This window comes from Lingula anatina, chromosome 1 (genome assembly GCF_051362555.1).
Source record: "Lingula anatina isolate TDL-2025a chromosome 1, LinAna3.0, whole genome shotgun sequence".
Classification (NCBI taxonomy): Eukaryota; Metazoa; Brachiopoda; class Lingulata; order Lingulida; family Lingulidae; genus Lingula; species Lingula anatina.
In genome coordinates this window covers 68,360,478-68,382,456 of record NC_141767.1, presented here as the reverse complement: position 1 = coordinate 68,382,456, position 21,979 = coordinate 68,360,478, and the positions used below count along the sequence as shown (strand labels likewise).

Genomic DNA, 21,979 nt, shown 5'->3' with positions numbered 1-21,979 from the left:
AGCTAACACTAGGATGAATAAGTTGCTGTAAATGTGATGGAGTTAACAGTTCTTGGTAACCTGTTTAGATAGACAGGTTGAGGTGACTGTGACTTTGTTATATATATATATTTATATATATATAAATCTTGGAAATTCCAACTTAAAGGCCATACATTTATACCCTACATATATTTAGCCATCAAACATGTCCTACTGCTAAACACATCCAGGCTAATGTCCCGCTGGGTGGGGTTGATATAACATTGTTTTCTGACGTTGATACAACGTTGTTATCTGAGGTTGACACAACTTTCAAATCCAACGTTTATTCAATGTCTACTCAACGTTATGGTTCAACGTTGTTTCAACATTAAAACAACATAATTTGCCCGCTGGGATGCCTCCTAAACTAGAGCCGATCGAGTTGATGGATTTATTTCCAAAGTGGGCTCGTTTCTCGGCGTATTAAAATATGCATGTTGTAATAACCAGTCGGAGGTTATACACACCTTCTTAGAGTTACTTTTTCACCAATAAGTCAACTGAGACAGTCAGGAATAGTTTTCTGCTACATGATTTATTCAACCGACTGAAGACTCAGGTTTCTTCTACCATCTCTCTCTGTGGTATCTGTCCCTCTCTCTCAGTCTCTCTAATTTACATTTTAGATTAACTTCTATTATTGACATGCGACATGCCATGCCTTAAGACCTTAAAATTTAATTGTGGATACAATTTGCATTAACGAATGTGTAAATCACATATATGGAAATTAGCTCTCAATACTATTAATAGTTCACCGCATGCAAACTGTCATGCTTAGATCCATTTGTGCGGTGGCCCACAAGTGCACTCCAAATTCCAAACGACACTCCCAATTCTAAACCTCACACCGAATACTTAAACTTCACTCTCAATTCTTAAACCTCACTCCGAATTCGTAAACCTCACTCCGAATTCGTAAACCCCACTCCGAATTCGCAAACCTCACTCCGAATTGAAAAAGCTCACTCCGAATTCGCAAACCTCACTCCGAATTCGTAAACCTCACTCCGAATTGAAAAAGCTCACTCCGAATTCGCAAACCTCACTCCGAATCGGTAAACCTCACTCCGAATTCAAAAAGCTCACTCCCAAATCCACTATGCCCATTCTCATCAAAGTTCTCTTCGAGAAATCTTATGAAACAGTAATTCGTCTGGGACAAATAATTTTTTTTAGCTGGGCGCTTCCAGTGAAAGGTTCGAGAGTTTTAGCAAACAGTGCGAATTGTGTTACATTTTGGTTTGCGTGATACATACCTTACGAAAATAAACCAACAGTTTACCTCACAAGGTCAATTGACTTCTCCAACTATTTTCAGTATTTTTCACAATTACACACACACACATACACACACTCTCTCTCGCCAGGGACACAAATTGGGGGCAAGAAGCAATTTACAGGTTTACCATTATAAATAAAAGGACAAATTAAGTGACACTGCTCCCAATTTTCTCAACATAGGATTGATACTACTAATAATCCATACATGTCAGGGGTGGATCCAGGATTATTTGAAGGGGGATCTGTTTTTTTTTTTTTTTTTTTTTTTTTTTTTGAATGACAGGCTGCACATGCAGAGCTACCCCCCCCCCCCCCCTTATAGGGCGAACAGTGCTATTTGGTACGTTTTAGAACTATTATTCAAAATTCTAATTTTAACATTGGTGTGATTTTTTTTTTACAGAATTCAAAAGGGGGGTCAAGACCCCCCTCACACGCCTCCCCCCCCCCCCCCCCCATCCACCACTGCATATTATTCATTCGAAATCGATTAATAAAGTGTAATTAATCTGATTAATTTCAATTATTAGATTATCTATGATCTTAGATGAATATTTCAGCTGCAAAAGAGTGAGGGGCTACTAATTACTATTATCAAGTATACTCGGTTATATAACAGGTACATGTGTAGGCCTACAGTATATGATAATACGGATTGTTTTGCCCATTTATAAATAATATAAGCCAATGTCGACACCCTGAAACATGTTATCTGTATTAAACATTCATTTCAAAATAATCATGTGAAAATGCTTGAAGTTGTAAATAATAAATAACGCACGATTATTTACATACATGTAGTGCATAAATCTGTTCCTTCCAACGCTGTTTCAACTCGTAATTCTGTTCTCATATTCATAATACATGTATAATTCCTTAAAACGACACACACAAGAAAACACGTAAACATAATATATTTTAATTGTGACTTGCTGTTAAGTACATGTATGTTTATCCCTATTTTCTTCATTTCTTCTATTTCCTTGAGCTTAAAAGGGTCATACGTCTACGTCATCATTTTGTGAATGGGAATACAGCGCACCAAGTAGTATGAAAAATAACTAGTTTTCACACGAAGCCCTCTATTGGCAAAATCCCCTAGCCCATCTACGGCAGTGAACGGGGTTAAAATATGAATTCGGAGTGAGGTTTACGAATTCGGAGTGAGCTTTTTCAATTCGGAGTGAGGTTTACGAATTCGGAGTGAGGTTTACGAATTCGGAGTGGGGTTTACGAATTCGGAGTGAGGTTTACGAATTCGGAGTGGGGTTTAAGAATTGAGAGTGAAGTTTAAGTATTCGGTGTGAGGTTTAGAATTGGGAGTGTCGTTTGGAATTTGGAATGCACTTGTGGGCCACCGTACATTTGGATATATTTATAATTGAACGAATATGTAAATGACATGTATTCAAATTTATGTTATCAGTACCAATTAACGGTTCACTACAATGTGCTGCATCCAACATAACATGCTTCAATCACATTCTCTTGATTATCAACATTAAACTACATTATTCTAATATTTAGGTATTTTATACCAAATAACTACATGTAATTCTATTATTTACTTAAATATGCTTTACAGTGCTTATCAGATCTTTACACTGTCGCGAGATTCACCTGGTGGAAGCGTTTCGTAATCAAGATATAAAAGAAAGATTTGCCTGTCAACCGTCTGCAACTATAAGTCAATCAGCCCGTACTTTTCTGATTCTACTGAACGCCAGAGGAGACGTGTCGATCTGCATAACTGGTTGAATTCAGCGAGTACCCGCGAAATTGGATCAATCCAAGTAGAACGATGGTTTCATTGGGGACGAGCCCTTAGATTAAGGTCAAGGCTACATATAACTAAGGACAGGTGGGGTTGGGTGGTGATGTTACCGACCACGTGTAACATGATACTAAAGTAATGCATCACCCAACACACGCTAGTTATATACGGTGCTTTTATAAATAGCAAAAGTTTTGACAGATTTACGTAGCTAGCAACAATGATTGCAGGCAAAATTGTGCAGCCAGGAGGCCTCAGGCAAATCTAAACAGTTAAAACGTACACGGTACACGATTGAGAATTTCCTAAAAAAAAATTTTTTGTCTACACATCCTGCAAAACAACCATATCTCCTTCCCCACCCCAAAAAAGGCACCTTACGCTCCTTCCAAAATATACAGGAAGACTGTGTTCAAAATTGTAATTTAGAGCTAATTGAATTATAAATGAAATAAAACGGCAAATCTTAGAGCACGAACAGGTTAAAGGAATACTTTGCGAGTAGGAGAAATTTGCGCTTTTCCCCCAGGAGGGAAATTCGTTTTGGCAGGTTATTCTTGCATTAAGGACCTTTATGTTGGTATTTTCGTTTCTTTGATTTCCACTTTTATCTGGAAGAAATGGCCACCAACCTTTAACTCCACATCATTGCCACCCAACCATCAATACACAAAAACCAATTTCATTAGGGAAAGACATTCAATCATTGTCAAAATGTCATCCCCATCTTGCTAAGAGCATCTGCAGATAAGCAAGTTTAACATGCATTAGGATGAAGATGACACTGAGCTGCTGGTTGCTTTTTATAACAAGATCATCAGAAATTCTGTTAACTTCTCTATTTTATTAAAATAATACACTCCTAATCTAAACGGGCCACTCAGTATAAAAAAGAAATTATTTACAGTTTTTATACCTGGCTAATCATTTACCATATTTGCAAAGAACAGACTTCTGAACATTGATGAATTTTATGATGCGTTTCAGACACTTTGCTTGATATTATCACTTGATGAGAATATATTCCGAATTATCCTAACAGTTAAGCATACGTCCATATGAATTTCCCTGCAAAACAACTGCTGACATATCGGGCAATAGCAGGAGAGAATGTTTATTTCAAACAGGTGCTGTCTCACTGTTCCTGCACATTCTTCTGAAAGGACCTTCCTTTTCACATCTTGCTATCAGCCAGCAGTTTGTCAGTGTTTTTTTTTCCCAGTTCACTATGCCATTGGTCATTCTACTGTCTGCACAGACTGTATCAATGTGATGTTGTCTCCTTTTAACAATATTCTTCCTGTAAGAAAAACATGAAAATTTATACAATTGAAATATTTCTAAATAGAAAATGCATCACCAAGGCAGAAGTATAGATGAACAATATTATAAATATATACTGGATTGCCAAAATTATGTTTAACATGAAATGCAGTGAAATAACATCTGAAAACCTGATGAGTTCATAAGAAAATTGCGTAGCAAATTAATCTCTTACCTAAAGGTTTTCTGTTTTTTGTCTTCATGTGAACCTCTTCCCCTTCATCCAGAACTAGATTCATGTATTCATCAAATCCCTAGAACACAAAACAACATGTTTATCACACCAAAATATAATTGTACAATTTCAAGAATGTAATGAAATCATATTTATGTTTTTTTTTCTCTTTGATACAGGAGCAAGAGAGAGATAGCAATCAAATTGATAATATTACTATCCATAGACATTGTAGTGGATGTGAAATTATATCTAAGCACGATACACTGTTCATACTCTTTTCAGTGAAATATAAGATATTAAAAAGCATGTAACATTTCATTTTATTTCCTAGTTAATACCCCGTGAAACAATTAAGTAGTTTTGCAGCATCCCACCCAACCTTAAAAGACATTGGTTTTCAGTGTTTTGAACTAGTAGATGAATAGTCTTCAGTTCCTAAGTGAGGGGGGGGGGGGTACAGTATAAGTTCCCATTAAGTATGCCATCTTACCACAATGCAGCCTTCTATCCTCAAGTTAACCTGATCATAAAGCCAGACCTGGATGCGTGATCTCTGTAAAACAAAGTTCAAAATTATGCTGTACTATAAAGACTGCCAGAGTAGTAGTTAAACGCCGTCTGTAAACAATGCAATACAAATACAATGCAACAATCACCATTATGTCAAGAATTTAAATTAAATCAAAAAGGTTACTTACGTTTTGCAGGTACCTAAAAATTAAATTCTGCAAATATGTTAAGGGCATAAGATTTCAAACGTTTGATAAAACTGACCGGATTAATGTTCTCATGGATTAGAACGATGGTTAACATGCCAAAGATATCTGATTGCGGAAATAACAAAATCGTACTCAAAACATATCTACCACCTAGTATTACCAACAACGGTGCAATATACTGAAGCATAAACTATTAACAAATTGAAGAGAAACAACAACAGAAAAGACCCTAATCATGCAATACCGTCAGGTGACTGAAGGTTTGTCAAAGTTTTAAGCTCGCCGGTAAAGTTTATCATTGATAATACTCCCTCCACAGCCAGTAAGGATACAATTGGCTGCACCATAACCTTCTGCACTTTCCCTCCTTTGTACGCCATTATTCTAACCTGCTTATGAGAAACAGGAAGCAAAAAATTTAAGAGCAAATCTTCGCGAAGACAAAGCTCCTTTCACACTGTAAATAAAAATGGCGGTAGACAACGAATGCTCCACGTGCGAGAAGTACGCATGCGTAGTTTGCCATTTACCGGAAACAATGTATTCCGCGAAATGACCTCTGTAATGATAGCTATAATAATATCGCTTTTCAAGAACCATAACGAGACTTATAGCGCAATTCACGTAGTATCTCGTTGCAAACAACATACCATCATGGCGGTTTGTTTGGTTGGACACCTAGTAAGACACCACTAAAACTGCATGACACTAACAAGGCACATCTCAGATACCTAAACTGGTAAGTATTTTTTTCTGCCTTGCAGTGGTGTGGCAAGAAACCTGTTATTTTTTTCGTGCTGATGATGTTTTGACGCTGAAAGTTTTGTGGTGCTGCAACTGAGTGATGATTGAGACAGTGTACTAGTACTGTACTAGTACTGTTAGACTGGGTTCCCATACCTAGATCGATCTAACAGAATCGACCCATCTACGATGGGGTTTGTCGCTAAATTTGTCTCAGCTTAAGCTGCTTAGATGTCTGGCACGTTTACTGAAGCTGCTTAACGATAATTAATTACCCTCTGGCAGCTTCAGTAGGCGTGACAGACATCTAATTAAGCCACTTAACGGCCATTCCACGAAAAGGGGTACAATTCTAATACAAGAAATGCAGTGATATGAACTTTGCAAAACTGGAAAACTTTTTATATTATTTTGATGAAGAGGTATTCAGAGAGTAGTAGAAGAATTTTAACCCACACCATTACTGTATTTAAAGAAATATGCACGTGTAAACATGGTACAGTATATTTTTCGTTATGGAGGTTAGGTAACATCTAAATTAGGTTATATTTCAATCATGCCAAAGGTCACAGGCTCCATATTTGATTCAATTATTAAGATTTTGTATGTATTCAAAATATTATTGCCCATTTAAGATTTCTCTTCAATTATAGAAAATGCGGTGCAAACACATTGGTAATAAGTGGCTCGTTTTCTATAAATACAAAGCCTGAGATATTCCAATTTAAATATTTTATTAATTGTTGGGGACAGACTTGCTTTTTTATCATACTATTTGTTTATGAACAAAGTGCTATCAATCTATTATGATATGAGCATTGATCAATGAGCACACACATATCCAATGTTCAGATAAAAAATGAGTAATTTCGTAACGGAGGTTAGGTCATTCTACATAGGTCAGCGATCATATTTGTTTTGATATTTTTAGCTTAAAATAGACTTTAGAAGTTGAATTCGGAATTTATAGTATTACAGATACGACAAATTTACATAATAACATAGAAAAATTGATAAAACATATTTATTTAAACCAATAAATGGCAAATGGTTACAACGGGTTGTTTTGCTTACTTTCAGGGACTACATAAATACATTTACCACTACTGGATACATTTCACCGCTAATATGTTGATCTATGTATCTGTAGAATTCACATTCCATATTTTACCATAGTAAGAGTTTAATTTATAATCTTAGTAACAGAGGTAAGGTAAAACTCTAGTCTAAATTATGTCATACATTTAAACCGTTCAAAATCTTTCACAAGAAAAGCTTCGCGGTCATTAGATTTTTTTTCTTTCTCTGTAGTGTTTTTGTCGCTCTGTATTTGTAAGTGGCATATTGGTGTCTGTATAACAAAACACTAAACCTACATGTACGTGATCGCAGCTATATGCAATAAAAAACAACACAATACCCGAGAAAGTTAATGTATACAATCAAGTAGGCCGACAATAAAATCTATATTAATACGGGGTAATGTCTTTAACAGCAAGAGGTATGAATGCATACTACATCAGAACATAGAAGTAGAACTACTTATATGATCAGAATTAACTCACAAAACCACAGAAATAACGTTTTAAAGTATTAGCAGTCATTTTTATAACAATTAACTTATTTCGTAACGGAGGTTAGCATAACAGACATAAGGTGACACGCATTCTTTTTCAGTTTTTATCCTCGGGATAACTTTGCATAACTATTGAATGGATTTTTTAGGAAGAAGTTGGTCCTTGCTTAACAAAAATGATGTTTTAAACTTTCTAAAGCAACATTTTCTTCAAATTTGGTCCGTTACTGAGGTTAGGCTCTTAAATGCAACACCCCGACTTTTGTGAGTTAACATTCTCTATGATGGAACGCATCATTCAAAATTAACAAATAGCACTGTTTTATTAAACTTCATGTATTATGAGTTTGAAAAATGCACAGGAAGGCCATTTAAGGGCATTTTCTTTTATTCTTACATTGACTTGAAAAAGCGTTACGGAGGTTAGGGGTTACTGAGCAACATTGATTAAACTATGACAGTGACGTAACTAACCAACAAATTCGACAGAGAACACCATGTATGATAAAAAGAAACATGAATTCAAATTAGTTGAGGACTAAAAACACTAAAACACTGGAAAATATAAACTTTTTCTTGTGGCAAATCAGCTATAATACCGAAGTGACATGTCGAAATCGTGCTTTTTGCGGCATATAGACCCCCGGGGTTCCCGTCAAAGCAAGTGTTACTATATTAATTATTGTTTTTTAAGTAGAACACTTCGGGTCCTGCTAAAAAAGGCTAAAAAAAGCAAAATTGCAGATGCTTTTACTACCGAAAATAAGCTGCGACAGGTAATATTATTCAGAATTGTACCCTTTTTCGTGGAATGGCTGTTAAATTGATTGCGATTCAGCAAGAATCCCATCGGAGATAGTTCGAAACACAGTTAGTACAAGAGCCTTTAGAGGGTTTGGGAATGGTCCCTTAGTAGTGTTACTCTTGCAATGGCAGCTCAAAATGATATCTGTTTGTCTGCATCATATCTCACAAAATGGTTAGACATGCATAGGAAAGTGCCAGGCTCATTTATTGTTACCCAATTCTGTCTGCATGTCTTTATACATCATGTTTTTAAGTATGCAGATTTTTAGTACTAATTAAGTAGTATATGTATCACAAGGTGGAATTTTTATTATTTTATAATTATTTTCATTGTTTCAGTATAATCTGTACATCGGCACAATGAGTTCAAGAAGGCCAGGTAGTGGCAGGCCACAAAGCAGATTTAACCCAATAACGGTTTGTGTGATAGCACATATTAGTTTGAATCTTGTTTTTTCACTAAAATGATATTTAATCATGCTGAAGATGTTGTTATATTCCTGCCTTTGACTGATTAAACTCATTAATCTGACATAGGAAAATCAAAATACACGCCACAGAATGAAGACCTACAAAATATTTATTTAATGCACAAATTTCAGTACTGTCATGATAGCCAACTCATTGAAATTATATATGTAATTATACATGAAGGGTGAAGAAACCCCTCCACCAGAGAGGTATGTGGACAGTAGGGCAGCTTCTAGACCCGGAAGCAGGCCAGATAGCAGACCTCAAGAGTGAGTCCACTGTGCTATAGCAATTACCATATAATCTTTGTAATGCATTTTATAATTTAAGTAAAACATATCCCTACATTTACTATAATAGGTTTGTTAAAAATTTAAAAAAAAGCATGGTATTTTGTCTGTATTGAATGTGCTACATCATTTTGAAGGGTCCCACGTCTAGAGCTTGGTAGGCTTGAGGATGCCGACGCACATCACAGACCACCATATCAACACTATGACTACAAGCTAGATACACCAAACACTGCTTCTACTGTAAGGTAACTGTTTGGTTTTCTCATATTGAAATAATGCTAGGAAAACAAAAGAGTCATTGTTCTCTTATTTGATAGAGTTGTGATATTAATTTGTACCCATCCCATGGCAATATGTGACAATTTGGGAAATGACATGTACTTGTGGGATTTGAAAATTGGCAGGAGGGGAGATACGGTAATATGTCAAACAATTCGACCAAGATTAATTAATTAATTTCATGGAAATGTCAGTTTGGTCGAATTGATTAAAATACAGCAAATGGAAACCTTTGATATCGTCGGATTGTTAAGGGCATCTGCCAAAACGTCCATCTTTCCGGAAGTATTGCATTTTACCGGAAGTGTTACGCAAGATAAGCCGCAATTTTCGCCTAACATGTGTTTCAGGCATGTTTTATCCTCCTGAAAACTTATTTTGCTGTGTACAATATGTGCTAACATTACTTAACATTAAAAAAGACGACAATTATAATTTTTAATTATACATTTCCCTCACCTACGATCACTTTCATGATGCGCTTCACAAGTTGGACGAGTATTTCCCCGGAGACGGGTGTTGTAAACAAAGGCCGGTCACTTATATTTGAAACCGGTAGCTTAAGTGGACTTTAACTAGTTATGTGATCTACGTACGCCCTATTTGAATTTTAATATGACAACTGAAATCAACCGAATTGAAATTTTTTACCAGTCTGCAAGGCTCAACCCGCAAGGCTTGCTCAGCGTCGAGGCATAGACGTACATGTGTACGTACTTCCGAAGAAAATTCAATCACCCGTATCAAAGAATACCAACTGGTACTCAAACGGAAATCAGTGTAACTTCAAATTACTATTAAGTATTTTATTTAAAAAGCATGTCATATAAAAACATATTGAGTAAAGGCAAAATACGGAGCGTACCTGTGCCGATAGACATACAGTATTTTGCTGGCATTCTTCCGATTTTCTTACTTATATACTCTCGCTGTGCACAAACCACGGTGCATATTGAAAACCCCACTGATACAACCCGAACGTAAAAAAAGCATTTACTTGCCATAATTTTCACAAAACAGGTGCATTTATAATTTGACGTGAGAATTGAGCACATGCAGAAATGAGAGACTGGTTTTATCTGGTCTGTTCCAGCATAGCGCAAACCACATGTTAATGAAGACGGTCCCATTTTGGGGGAGGGGTCACAGGAATGGAGTTCGTCGTGGATTACGCTAAATATTATCAACATTTCATGCATCAGGGGAAATAGAAAGTGACTCACAGGTAACGTAAATACCCAGTGGAACTCTCTATGAAGCTCCCATGGAGTTAAGGAAGACGTCATTTTTATTGTTGACAAATCAGTTATCCATGTAGGTGAACAGCGACACGTGTTCGTCAGATTTTGACAGCGCGTGGTATTTGGCGGCAAGAAGTCTAGGCGGTCGATCCCGCTGATCTTTCGGTCGATTGTAGTAAATGTAAGATCTTGCTGTGTTGTCTTCAAGAACGTTTCCCCATCTGCATATATATTTCAATCGAACTTGAAAATAAATTGCTTATTCTTCCCAAACTTTTTATTGCTAGCAAACGCGATATATGGTCTATATGAGGGTGTTTACTACGTATTTTACCCACTGTCGATATTTGGTTTCATCCAGAATAGACCTTTTTTTTAACCCCCCCCCCCGCCCCAGTTACTGGCGTGATGAATTAGTCAGCGAGGGCAAGTCTGCTTAATAGCAAAATTTGTATGTCTATAAGCACTATTATTGTCATCGGGGACAAAGGAAAAGACAGGTACGTCATGCTTCCAGATTAGATCTTCAATTAATTGTTTCTTCCTCATTGACGAGAGCTATTGAAAGGACAACAATTGACAAAGGGCCGAGGCATGCAGCATCTATTTCACTGGCTTGAAAATTTACCGAGTCTTGTCGACGATGTGGTCGAACAATCGGAACAAGAAAAAAATTCTGTCCCATGATTTTGACGTATGGACTAATTGTTTGAGTCCAGAAAAATTAATTTTATAAAATAATTTTTGTGGTCGGATTGACTGGGCCCGTCGAAATGCTTGGCACATTACCGTATTCTTATTGTCTTATGTGACAACTCAGAAAACTGATAGATTAGGATTTTTGGTCTGAATTAGGAGGTATGGGAAAAATTTCCCTAATATGAAAGATCCAAAGAAAATCAGGAAATTTGACAGGTCTGTTCATCCTCTTCATATTGTTGTCAGTGTCTCAGTATTTTTCAATAAATCAGAACTGCTACATTAGTTCATTGATTCACTCATTAAAAGTACATGTTTACCTTTAACTATTGTGCATGACCACCGTTAATTTCAGTTGGGGCACACCTGTTCCATCAGAGAGAGAAAACTTTTATTATGGGGGTGCAGGAGATTCATATCCTCAAACTATACAGACACCAAGAATGGTAAGTACATGCCTTTTTATGTATGTAATTGAAATATTAGATGTAATATGCATAGTAGGCACAAACTTTAGGGTTTTAGTTTTTGATATCATTGAATACAATTTTTAATGTAAAAATAAGTGGCAGTTTTATAAAGCATTTAAGTATTCTTAAACTAGGAGGCTGGAAAGCACAGTAAGAGACACGACGAGGTCCCAGTTGTTGATGTGAAGCAAAAGACAGTAAGTTGGAAGTCTTTATGTTGAAAATGAGACATGAAAGAAAGGTACATTTCCTATTTTAAAATTTGCCTTATACTTTGGTAAAGCATGATATTAAGATGCTTTGTGTTTGGTTCACTACATCACCTGTTGATGTCACACAATAGCAGTACTTGTGAATGAAATGAAGTGTTGCAAAGATATAGTTTTTCATTCAGGGAAAATGATTTTCTATTTATTTCTAGGTTCCTCCGTCATCTGACAGACTTTATAAAGAGTATGGAAAAGAATTGCTTGAAGCATATAACCAGTCCCACATAGTTCAAGAGAAAGTGCACAAACACATGACAAAGGTGAACATTTTTAAATTTTATGTAAGATTCAATATCTATAATGATTCTTTTTTAATTCAGAGTAGATGTAATATTACAAGAGAGTGAAACTATGAAAATCATAGTCTACATTTTTCGGCCAATTCTCAGCCAACATTGTCATCCATTAAAATCAACAGATGAAGAAACAAGCAAGGTTTGATTGTAGTAACTGTAAACATTTATATATCCCATAAAGCAGTGCAACCAGTGGCCCAGCTCTGAGTCTCCAGCTGTCACTGACCATAGGGATACATTGAATAAGATATGGACTGATGGTGACATTAGATCCAAGAAATTTTTAATCAAAAAACAAAATGCAGTAGGTCTGAAGTTAGATTCATACACTTAACTGTTATGATTAATATTTGTCAGTTTGTAAAACTTGTTGTTTTGGAGAACTTTGGATGCATTGTTCTTTATGTTGAGCTGAAATTAATAGCCTTGGTCTTCTGTGTTCATTTGTCGTTTAAGTTGCTTATAGTTAACAAAATATATTGAAAATTAATAAAATCATAGCTTTTTGATTTTTTTGATACCTGTTTGCCAAATCTTAATTTAAAAGCAAAATAGTTCTCAACAATAACAAAGGCAGCTCCCAGGGCGTGAAGGAGGGGGCTTTATTTTATCTTTCATTGAAAAGTTACAAAGTAACAGATAAAGTGTGAACTCCTTTGCGACAAAAGTGAACAATTCAACCTGGAAAATATGATAAACATGACCCAACAACTAACTTAGTTTTCATTTGTTGACAATAACAATATTAAATATTTTGCATATCATTTACCCAAAAATGTTTGTTATCATTTTATCATTCGATATGTTTTCACTTAATTAAGCTCAAAGGATATTAGTTTTATATTTTTATTATTGATTTATGGCAACAAAGATGATACTGCAACAAGACCATCATGTTTTTAGTATAAATATCTACAAAAAGTAAAGAAGAATAGAGGTCTTATGTTATTATTAATGAGAAGATTGACATTTTGATTAAATTTTTTTCTCCACAGGAAGATGTTGAAGAGGAGAAGAAAAAACAAAAATTACTTGATACAGTTATGGTAGATCAGCTGTCGAGGTAACAGGATACTTGATAATGGCGTTCCTTAACACAGCACTTGGTCTTTATTTATTGAATTATGTTCGTTTTGATGTTTTCATGCATTTTGTCTGCACTCAAGATTGTCATAATGCATATTATAGACAACGTTACGCATAAAATCACTGAATCATTTATTGTCTTATAGATAGCACAATTTGTTACAGTTTCGTTATCACAATGAACACCTTATCTCGTTTGTCCGTTGTGTACATTGGACTCTTGTACAAATCTAAAAAAAATGAAAAAAAAATGACATAAGTATGCGGTAAACAATAGACTCATAAAAACTAATATAAACAAACTACAGTATATACGTTAAATAAAAAGAAATACATTTTGCTATTACTTACATTATATGCTATCTAGGGTGACTGACCGGTATGGTTGCTACATATGTACTGAATTCTCTATATATCTCAATACCACACACACCCATAATCACGTGACTGATTAGTGTTCGTATTACAAAGAGTGACCACAAGGTCATGTGACTTGGCGCACTAACAATGCATCTGCATTAAAGGCAATGTCACAATATTCTTGGATTACAGCAGGTTATTAGTATGTAGTAAAAGTATGTAGTAAAAGTCCATTATGGTCTTGACATCCAATTGTATTACATGCCTGAATGGATGGATCATTAGTTATCACCTCTGCTAAGGACAGATTTTGATAAACTTTTCAGGATGGGTCAGAAATGGGCTTACTTATAATTGATTAGACATTGGTGGTGACCCATTTATTGATTATTAATTATGAGATAAGATCTGTCTGGGAGAAGGTCTTCGGACTCTTAATCCTTTTCTAGTTATTTCCGTACCTCTTATTGTTTCAGGGCAGTTATCAGCGACCCTGACCAGGACCAGAACATTCCAGAAACTCCACCTCACCACCTCCCGGGGATGTCTAGGGGAGCCATCAGACACCTGCACGAGTCCAAGTAAGTCTGACATCATGGAGCAATGATTAAATGATATGTACTGTATAATGAATGATAAGATGTGAATAGTAGTCTGAAAGTTATAATACTAGTGATATAAATACATAGCTACCTTAGTGCTTATCATCACAATATGTAAAATGGAAAATATGAATCAAATGTGTATGGTTGCTTTGAGACTTAATTTTCTTTTGTCTTGAAAATTAGAGTGAAGACCACAGGAACGGCAACAGAGCAACTGCTTGCCCAGAGAGTTAGATTTGGGGCTAGAGTACTTACCAGGTAGGACATGGCTTTGACAATATTAAAAGAAAGACCACATTTAGATATACATTGAGTCAGTATACAGTAAACTCTTGTTATAATCGGCTTTTTGATATGGCCACTTGATTTTATTCAGGGTCACATTTCAGTTGTTATATGAATTGACATTTAAAATGGCAGAATTTACTTTCTTTATGCAAATAAATGAAGTGTTTGTATGAGTTTTACTTGCCTACATAGGTTCATGTCAGCAACAAATATGTTTTGATAAGGCTGACATGTATTTTCTTTAATAGTATTGTAAATAAAACATTTGAATTTTTTTTACAAAATACCTTAAGTATAGAAATGAACAATTATGTGTTTAGTTGTAGTTAGCAAGATATTGTCATGAAGTATGAACTTCATGAATTGTGTAATATGAAATGCTTTTCTTTGGTTTTTATTCTTTTCAGAAATGGACATGATGCCATCCGTGAATTAGAGGGATTCTTTTTTGCTGTTGACAATTCTCTAACAGTGTATGAATTTAAACAGTTTGGCAAAAGGTTAGATCATGTTTTTCTTGTCTTCTGTATGAAACATAAGCTGATGGGATTGTAAACCCATTAAGTCATGCCCTTCCCCCTCTGCAGAGGGGACCATTGATTTCAACTCTGTCTCTGCTGTTTTCCCTCTCAATTGGAGTGCATCTAAAATAATATATACCTATTGCAGTTGAAGTTGAATACAGCTCATTTTATTGTTGATATGATTGTTTTTAGTGCCAAGGCATTACCATTTATAGCCAGAGGAACATATCGTCACATGCATGGTAGAAGAAGAGGGCAGCCCATCACGTTACCTGATATTGTAGTGGTAACTAAATCATAATGCCCTTTCTTATCTCCTTGAGATGATACAGTATAAGAAGAGTCACGTTGATGTTATGTTTCATATTTTGGATTCCATATTTCTCATAGTGTTTATTATAATCATCAACTTGGCATCAAACACCCCTGCTCTGCATGCTCATTAATGGTAATACAAAAAGTCCCCTCAATCACATGTAAGTGAAGTATTATTCTGTCCGTTCAATACTTGATAAGATATGACATCATCAGAACACTTGTTTGTTTTTACCTGGAAAGCATCTGAACATTTTGACTATCTTTACATGTATTCTTACAATAATTAAAAAGTATTGTAAATAAGCATTTTTCATCTATTTTTCAGGGAAATAATTTATCTTTTTCAGTCCAAGGCCAACATTCCTTGCCAGATTCACTTAAGATTTACCCCACAGTGACAATCAGAGTGACGATGGTGGATGATAGTGCAAAAGAGAAAATACTGTAAGTGCACCTTGGTACATTTTTTTTATATATAAACTAGTCTAAGTATGACACTGCATTCAATGTCATCATTATATCTGTGCTACTGAAGTCCTGTTTACATAGCGTACAACTATGGCCTACCCTTTTTCACATGCCCTTCCTCAGCTGGTCATCTGGTAAGCCAAGCTCGTCATGGGTAGGAAAATAATTTTTTTCTGTTTTGTCCACCATGATCATCCACTCTTCTTGGCAGGTTTCATTTTAGGAAAAGCAGTCATTGTGATTGCAACCCTGGTGAACTGAACAGCTGCCAGGATTTATACAGGCGTGAGGAGCATTGTCCTCCACTTTCAACTTTATTATGTTATCTGAAAATTTTATGCAATTTTTGGTTTAAACTTCGGAGATTAAAGTTGGATTTTATCTTTATTTTTTAGTATGCCAAATGTTTTACCATCCAAGAAGGATACTACTTGGGCTCAGCTACACATGCCAAGTAAAGAGGAATTCAGAGACATAAGGCTGCTCAGGGAGATTCAGGGTAGGTAGTTGAAGCTTTCATTTTATACATATATTCATTATCCACCATTTCTCTATATCAACATGAAAAGATGGTGTTTCATTGTATAGGTAATACCCGTTCACAATGTCTAGTAATACAAAAAGCTTTTGAATCTCTCCTTGGGATGTAATTATTACATGTTGTTTACAACTTTTTAAAATGAATCCATGCAGATCAAGTCCGCCATAAACTAAAGAAGCGTGGCATCAGAACAGTGACGGGGCTGGGGTTGTACTTCCGGTCCGTGGACAAGACGGGGGATGGGGTGCTGGACATGGAAGAGCTGAAGGAAGCACTTGCCAAGTTTAGGATAGAAATCTCTGAAGAGGTATGAACTTACAACAGTAAGTCCATGTTCGTCTAACAATATTTTAGATGCATCTTTTTCAGGTTAATATTTGAAAGAACCAGCAAATTTCTTCTGTATACCATTATTTTAAATAAGTGAACTAACATATGAAACAAGGGTTTGTCTGTTGTTTTAGTTTCCCACTATGGTTTATAATATTACTGTTTCAGAAATTTTATTCAGTGTGGGATGTACTAGATCAGAATGGAGATGGGGTTTTAGATTATGGGGAGTTCATGAGAGGTTTCATAGGAGAGATGAATGAATATAGAAAAGGCTTAGTAAGAAAGGTAAGACACTAACTAATATTGTCAAGTGCTTTATAAAAGAGAAAGTTCTGTTAGAAGAAAAATTACCCTTGTCTTAAAATACTATCATCCCAGAGCAAGGACTCAAAGTACTTACAGCTCTATGCTGGTGGTTGAAAAATATAAAATCCACGGGCTTTTTCTCCTACTTTTGTTGAAAATCTAGGTGTATACTGGTCTTAACAGAAATGACAGACACTATCATGGAGCATTATTCTAAGGGGCAAATGGTAGCCACAATTCTACAGGTCTTTAGGTTGGACTTCTCACATTATACATGTGTAACATGTGTAATTTGGCATGTATGTTTACCTTAAAGGGTGGTTTGCGGTAACATTCCTTTCCTGTCATGTAGATGACCAGCTTTGCTTTAAACAATGAAATCTAGATAACAGAATATTCTTTAAGAAAAATGAGCGTGCCAAGTAATAGAAAAATACAAATAAAAAAGGATGTTATTACACCATCTTCTCTTATTTCATTTTAGGCATTCCAGAAATTAGATGCAAATAAGAGTGGAGTAGTAACGCTGACCAATATGAAGAAGTTCTTTAATGCAAACAAGCATCCATTAGTGAAGTCTGGCAAGTATACTGTCAAATCTTCAGTGTTTGTTGAAATAATGTTCATGTATTTCTTTACTTTTATTATATTCATTAATTTTGTGATAAAGATTAAACATTTTGTTGTCATTTGCAGGGGAGGCCTCAGAAGCAGAGGTATTGCAAGATTTCCTGGAATCCTTTGAGCATTGTGTAAAGAGTGGTGAAGTGTCTTATGTAGAGTTTGAGGAATATTATGAAGGCCTCAGTATAACCATTGAGAATGATGAACATTTCTCCAATATCTTGAGAAATTCCTGGGGCATTTAAGGACATAAAACATTGTAAATCTTAAAATTTACATATATGCTTCTGAATCAGTGAATTTTATATTTCTAAAAGCTTTACCACTGCTATTACTTTAAAGAAACCATAGGGTTTATAGTGTTCAGTCTTTGTTCTGCAAGTAGGGGCAAGCATATGATCATTTTGATAGTGGGCTCATGATCTTTTGTAAGTTTACTATTCTTTGTTTATAATGAATTAATAAGTTTCTTTTACAATATATACATTTTTTTCACTTTAACCAATTATAAAATTGATTTTAAAGCCTTTATTTTACATCCAAGATATTTGACATTTTCCCTTTTACATGTAAATGTGAATAAAGGCATGTGTATTTTCATTCATAAGAGTTATTCATATGTACATCTACTGATCAAAAACAAAATCTACACTTCAATTAAGTTGTCTCACTGTACAATGAAGGGGGAGGGGGGGGGGCATCAATACAATGCCCAAATATTCAGAGTTCTGGATTAATGCAGAACACTAAACCAACAACTATGTCATCCGTTTTAGTCTTTCCTGATGGCGTTTCTTTTCAACACGTGTGTGATGTTGAACAACTTCTTTAAATATTTCATTTTGCTCCTCCTCTGAAATATTTTTTCTGTATTCCTTCATAAGGTCATACTTTTCCCATGGTTTAACAATTTGTGCTAATTTACGCATTCGCTTTTCTGGCAGCTCTGGCAGATCTATTCCCTTAAGGTCCTCCCTCTTTTCCCATCTTTGTGTCCAAGGTGGCGGATTCAAGGGGATCTGCAAAATCATTCGGTAAACTCAGTAATTCAAACTGATAACCATATGATAATTATATAAACTTTGAACATATATTTATATGCTCCTTAATAGATGTTTATGAAAAAAGTAAGTTTAAAGATTCAAACCATGTTCTTACTTGCTGATACATAAACATCAGATCATTTTTTTTTACTAACTTAACATGAGAGACCACAAAAAACACATTTCACCAAGATAATTCAGAGCTCTACCAAAGAATGTTTTCAGGTGTTTAACCTTACCTTTTTCATGTTGACTGGCACTGTGGCCCCAAGTGGAAGAGTTTCCGGTTTACGATCAAAAGTTATAGTGCTGTGTGTCGCAGGTGCATCCCTCAAGTAGAACAGTTCCTCATCTAATCTTTTCTCTAGTTTCAACACCTCTATATTTTGCAATGTGGGGTTATAAAGGTCATATTTGATCTCCACACCTAATCATTTCAGAAAGAAAGAAAAAATCTCCATTATATTTAACTTTTTTATGAAGATAGCAAAATGGTGAAACTGTCAGCAATCATCATTCAAACTGCAAATGAATAAATTTCTCTGGTCATATCAAATATTCAAATTCAAGTCAAGGGCCGTCAGGCCTGCAGCAAACAATTTAAAAGGAGAGTGGGGTTTTCTTTTTCTCAAAACTTGGACATTTCTATCCCCTTAGCTGACCCAACTTGACAGGTGGCGCAGAACCTAAATCATATTTTGTGACTAGGGGTGGCCTTTTTTAGGCCAAAAAGGCCAGTTCTCTCAAACTACTGTGCCCCCCCCCCCCCAAGTGTATTTTAGCTGTTGCAAAACTTAATTCAAAATGTTACTTTAGAATTTTCTCTGTTGGTACTAGTACCTTGTCCATCTATGTGGTTCCTCAGAGTGAAGTTTGCCCGTAAGCCATGACCATCTCGGTGAATGCAGATCCCAACAAATCTGCTCTGCTTGGAAGGCACATGCTGATCTGCTACAGTTACTCCTAAGATTGAGCCTATAATGTACATGAAAATTATCTTCAAAATGGTTTAAGGTTATTTTTATAGTACTGTCAAGATGATGATGATGATGATGTGTGTGTACGTGTGTCAAAATTTTCCTACATACCTACATAAAATTCTGGAATATCTAACACAAGCCTTCTTCGTAGCATGTCCCTACGTTGTAATTTTTCTGCTACGCGATCCCTCTTTTTCCAATCTGGATGTGGTAAAAATTCAGGGAAGATGTACCTGAAAGTTGATTAAAGTTGTGGCATTATAAATGGGTCTTGCATAATATCTATTGCATCTTGTCATTTCATCATATCACAACGAATTATATCATTCACATTTTGTCTTGTCAAATTTTCAACTAAGTTTATCAGTCTGCATCAGGACATGGAGTGATAAGTTTTACTCAGGTGTTGTTATGTCTTATTAATCTGTCAATTGATCAGCTGGGACAATGGATGACTCTCCCCTTAGACCCCCCCCCCCCCCCCCCCCCCCCCCCCCCCCCCCCCAAATGTGGTTTACCATATTATCTGATACAGAACACAGTTTTAAGACTGCTCCAGACAAATGTGGCATCATTCCCTGGTACCAGTTAAGATATCACTCTAGGTTGTAAACAGATTTCACATAGTTTGTATTTGTTTAATTGGACAAATACAATCAATGTCTAGTTTATAAAGACTTTGAGAATATATTTTTTTAGATAACTTATCAATCTGGGATTATGGACTTCACTAAGAAGGCTCTCAAGATTATTAAAGCTCTTTGAAAAAAAAAATAGTTACTGTTATTCTTTCTGTTGCTGCCACTGTACCACTGTAACAACTGAAGTACAGAAGGTACCACAAGGCATAATTTGAAGTAGCTGTCATCTATCAGTACCCAAGTTAAATCTTAAACGAAAATTGTGAAAAACCTTGGAAATATTTTCATACAGGAAGTAATTATAACATTTACTTGTTCTGCCCATATCAACTAGTCACAGATGGAGTGCATAAATCATTTGCTTGGAAAGATTATTTCCTAAAATACTGGTCTTTCAAACCTGAACTCTGTAGGTGCAGCATGTCTCAATCTCTCTGATTCAACCCTGGTGGCATTTAGAGGAGAATCCCGATGTTTTTCTATGGTCCAGCTTGGAACTTTTTCATGGCCTTTCTGTGGTCTATCATAGGATCTGTAGAAGGCACGTGGGTTAAACACTGAAATGCAAAATTAAAATAACACAGTAAGGTCCAACTCTTCTGTCTCTAGCACTTCGTCTCCTGTCTTAAGCACAAGAATTTGGTTGTACTTATTGGGTGAGTAAGTGTCAGACTAGGAACCACTAACAGTTTAATAAAGTAAAAACTTTACATACTTGAAACTGCTACTGATTGTGATGTTGATGAGCAGGACAATTCATACAGTTGATAATGAGTGTTCAGACTTCTCAAAACTCATTTGCCAATAAAACCCTTTGGCCTTTTTTTTTTGTATTTACAAATAGATCAAGAGAGTGTTGCTCATAAAAAGATATTAAAAATACTGAGATCTGACCCTGAGCTTCATCAGCAATTTAAGACTTACCAAACAGTGAATACAAAAATGAAAATGCATGTAGATGTGCTAGAAGTTAGAACCAATAAACAGTGAAACCGAATCCAATAATTGAGCTTAAAGCCTCCATAAAAAATAAACGATGTCTTTCCTTGCAGATTATCCAATTACAAGTTTCGGTACATAGGCTAAATTTACTAAATCCCCTGTAATATTCTCATTCTATGTAATTGCAGTGCTTTGTAGTGCAGTCAGATTTTAAAACCCGAATCTACTTGAAAATGTCAGGAGAAAGAGTAGAGGGAGATAACATTAATCAGATTCTTTTATATCTTACGCATGCAAACTCCTTGTAAACATAAACATATGCACTGCAGCGGAGGCTTTACCTGGTAAATGTCTTGATGTTTGCAACACTCGGCACGACGTTTTTAGAGAAGCCATGCTTAAACGCACTTTTGTCAATAGATGGCGCTCTATGTCGTAGAGTTGAAACATATTTCAGAAAACACGATCAAGAG

At 35.6% G+C, this 21,979-nt stretch overlaps 3 protein-coding genes across 4 annotated transcripts; 1 reads left to right on the top strand and 2 right to left on the bottom strand.

The window, feature by feature from the left end:
- Positions 1-3,906: 3,906 nt before the first annotated feature.
- LOC106162546 (small nuclear ribonucleoprotein E) lies at positions 3,907-5,820 on the bottom strand. The gene is made up of 5 exons (XM_013539860.2): positions 5,635-5,820; positions 5,282-5,308; positions 5,074-5,136; positions 4,581-4,659; positions 3,907-4,382 (listed from the first exon to the last, which is right to left on the bottom strand). Exons 1-5 carry the CDS (start codon positions 5,680-5,682, stop codon positions 4,321-4,323), a joined length of 279 nt encoding a protein of 92 aa, XP_013395314.1. The 5' UTR covers positions 5,683-5,820; the 3' UTR covers positions 3,907-4,320.
- A 45-nt stretch (positions 5,821-5,865) lies between these two features.
- Positions 5,866-18,500, top strand: LOC106153199 (calcyphosin-2). The gene is made up of 18 exons (XM_087002732.1): positions 5,866-6,041; positions 8,769-8,846; positions 9,084-9,169; positions 9,328-9,438; positions 11,768-11,858; positions 12,017-12,079; positions 12,304-12,411; positions 13,443-13,510; positions 14,370-14,474; positions 14,682-14,756; positions 15,194-15,286; positions 15,503-15,596; positions 15,954-16,072; positions 16,492-16,595; positions 16,790-16,944; positions 17,136-17,255; positions 17,761-17,857; positions 17,973-18,500. The coding sequence occupies exons 2-18, from the start codon at positions 8,790-8,792 to the stop codon at positions 18,143-18,145; spliced, it is 1,719 nt and encodes a 572-aa protein (XP_086858858.1). The 5' UTR covers positions 5,866-6,041; positions 8,769-8,789; the 3' UTR covers positions 18,146-18,500.
- Positions 18,414-21,976, bottom strand: LOC106153201 (large ribosomal subunit protein bL19m). Of its 2 annotated transcripts, none has more exons than XM_013527040.2 (6): positions 21,848-21,976; positions 20,965-21,121; positions 20,032-20,156; positions 19,784-19,918; positions 19,183-19,370; positions 18,414-18,919 (listed from the first exon to the last, which is right to left on the bottom strand). In XM_013527040.2, the coding sequence occupies exons 1-6, from the start codon at positions 21,954-21,956 to the stop codon at positions 18,659-18,661; spliced, it is 975 nt and encodes a 324-aa protein (XP_013382494.2). In that variant the 5' UTR covers positions 21,957-21,976; the 3' UTR covers positions 18,414-18,658. The 2 variants fall into 2 exon arrangements, with proteins under 2 accessions (XP_013382494.2, XP_013382496.2); XM_013527042.2 differs by having other exon boundaries at positions 21,796-21,927.
- Positions 21,977-21,979: the final 3 nt, after the last annotated feature.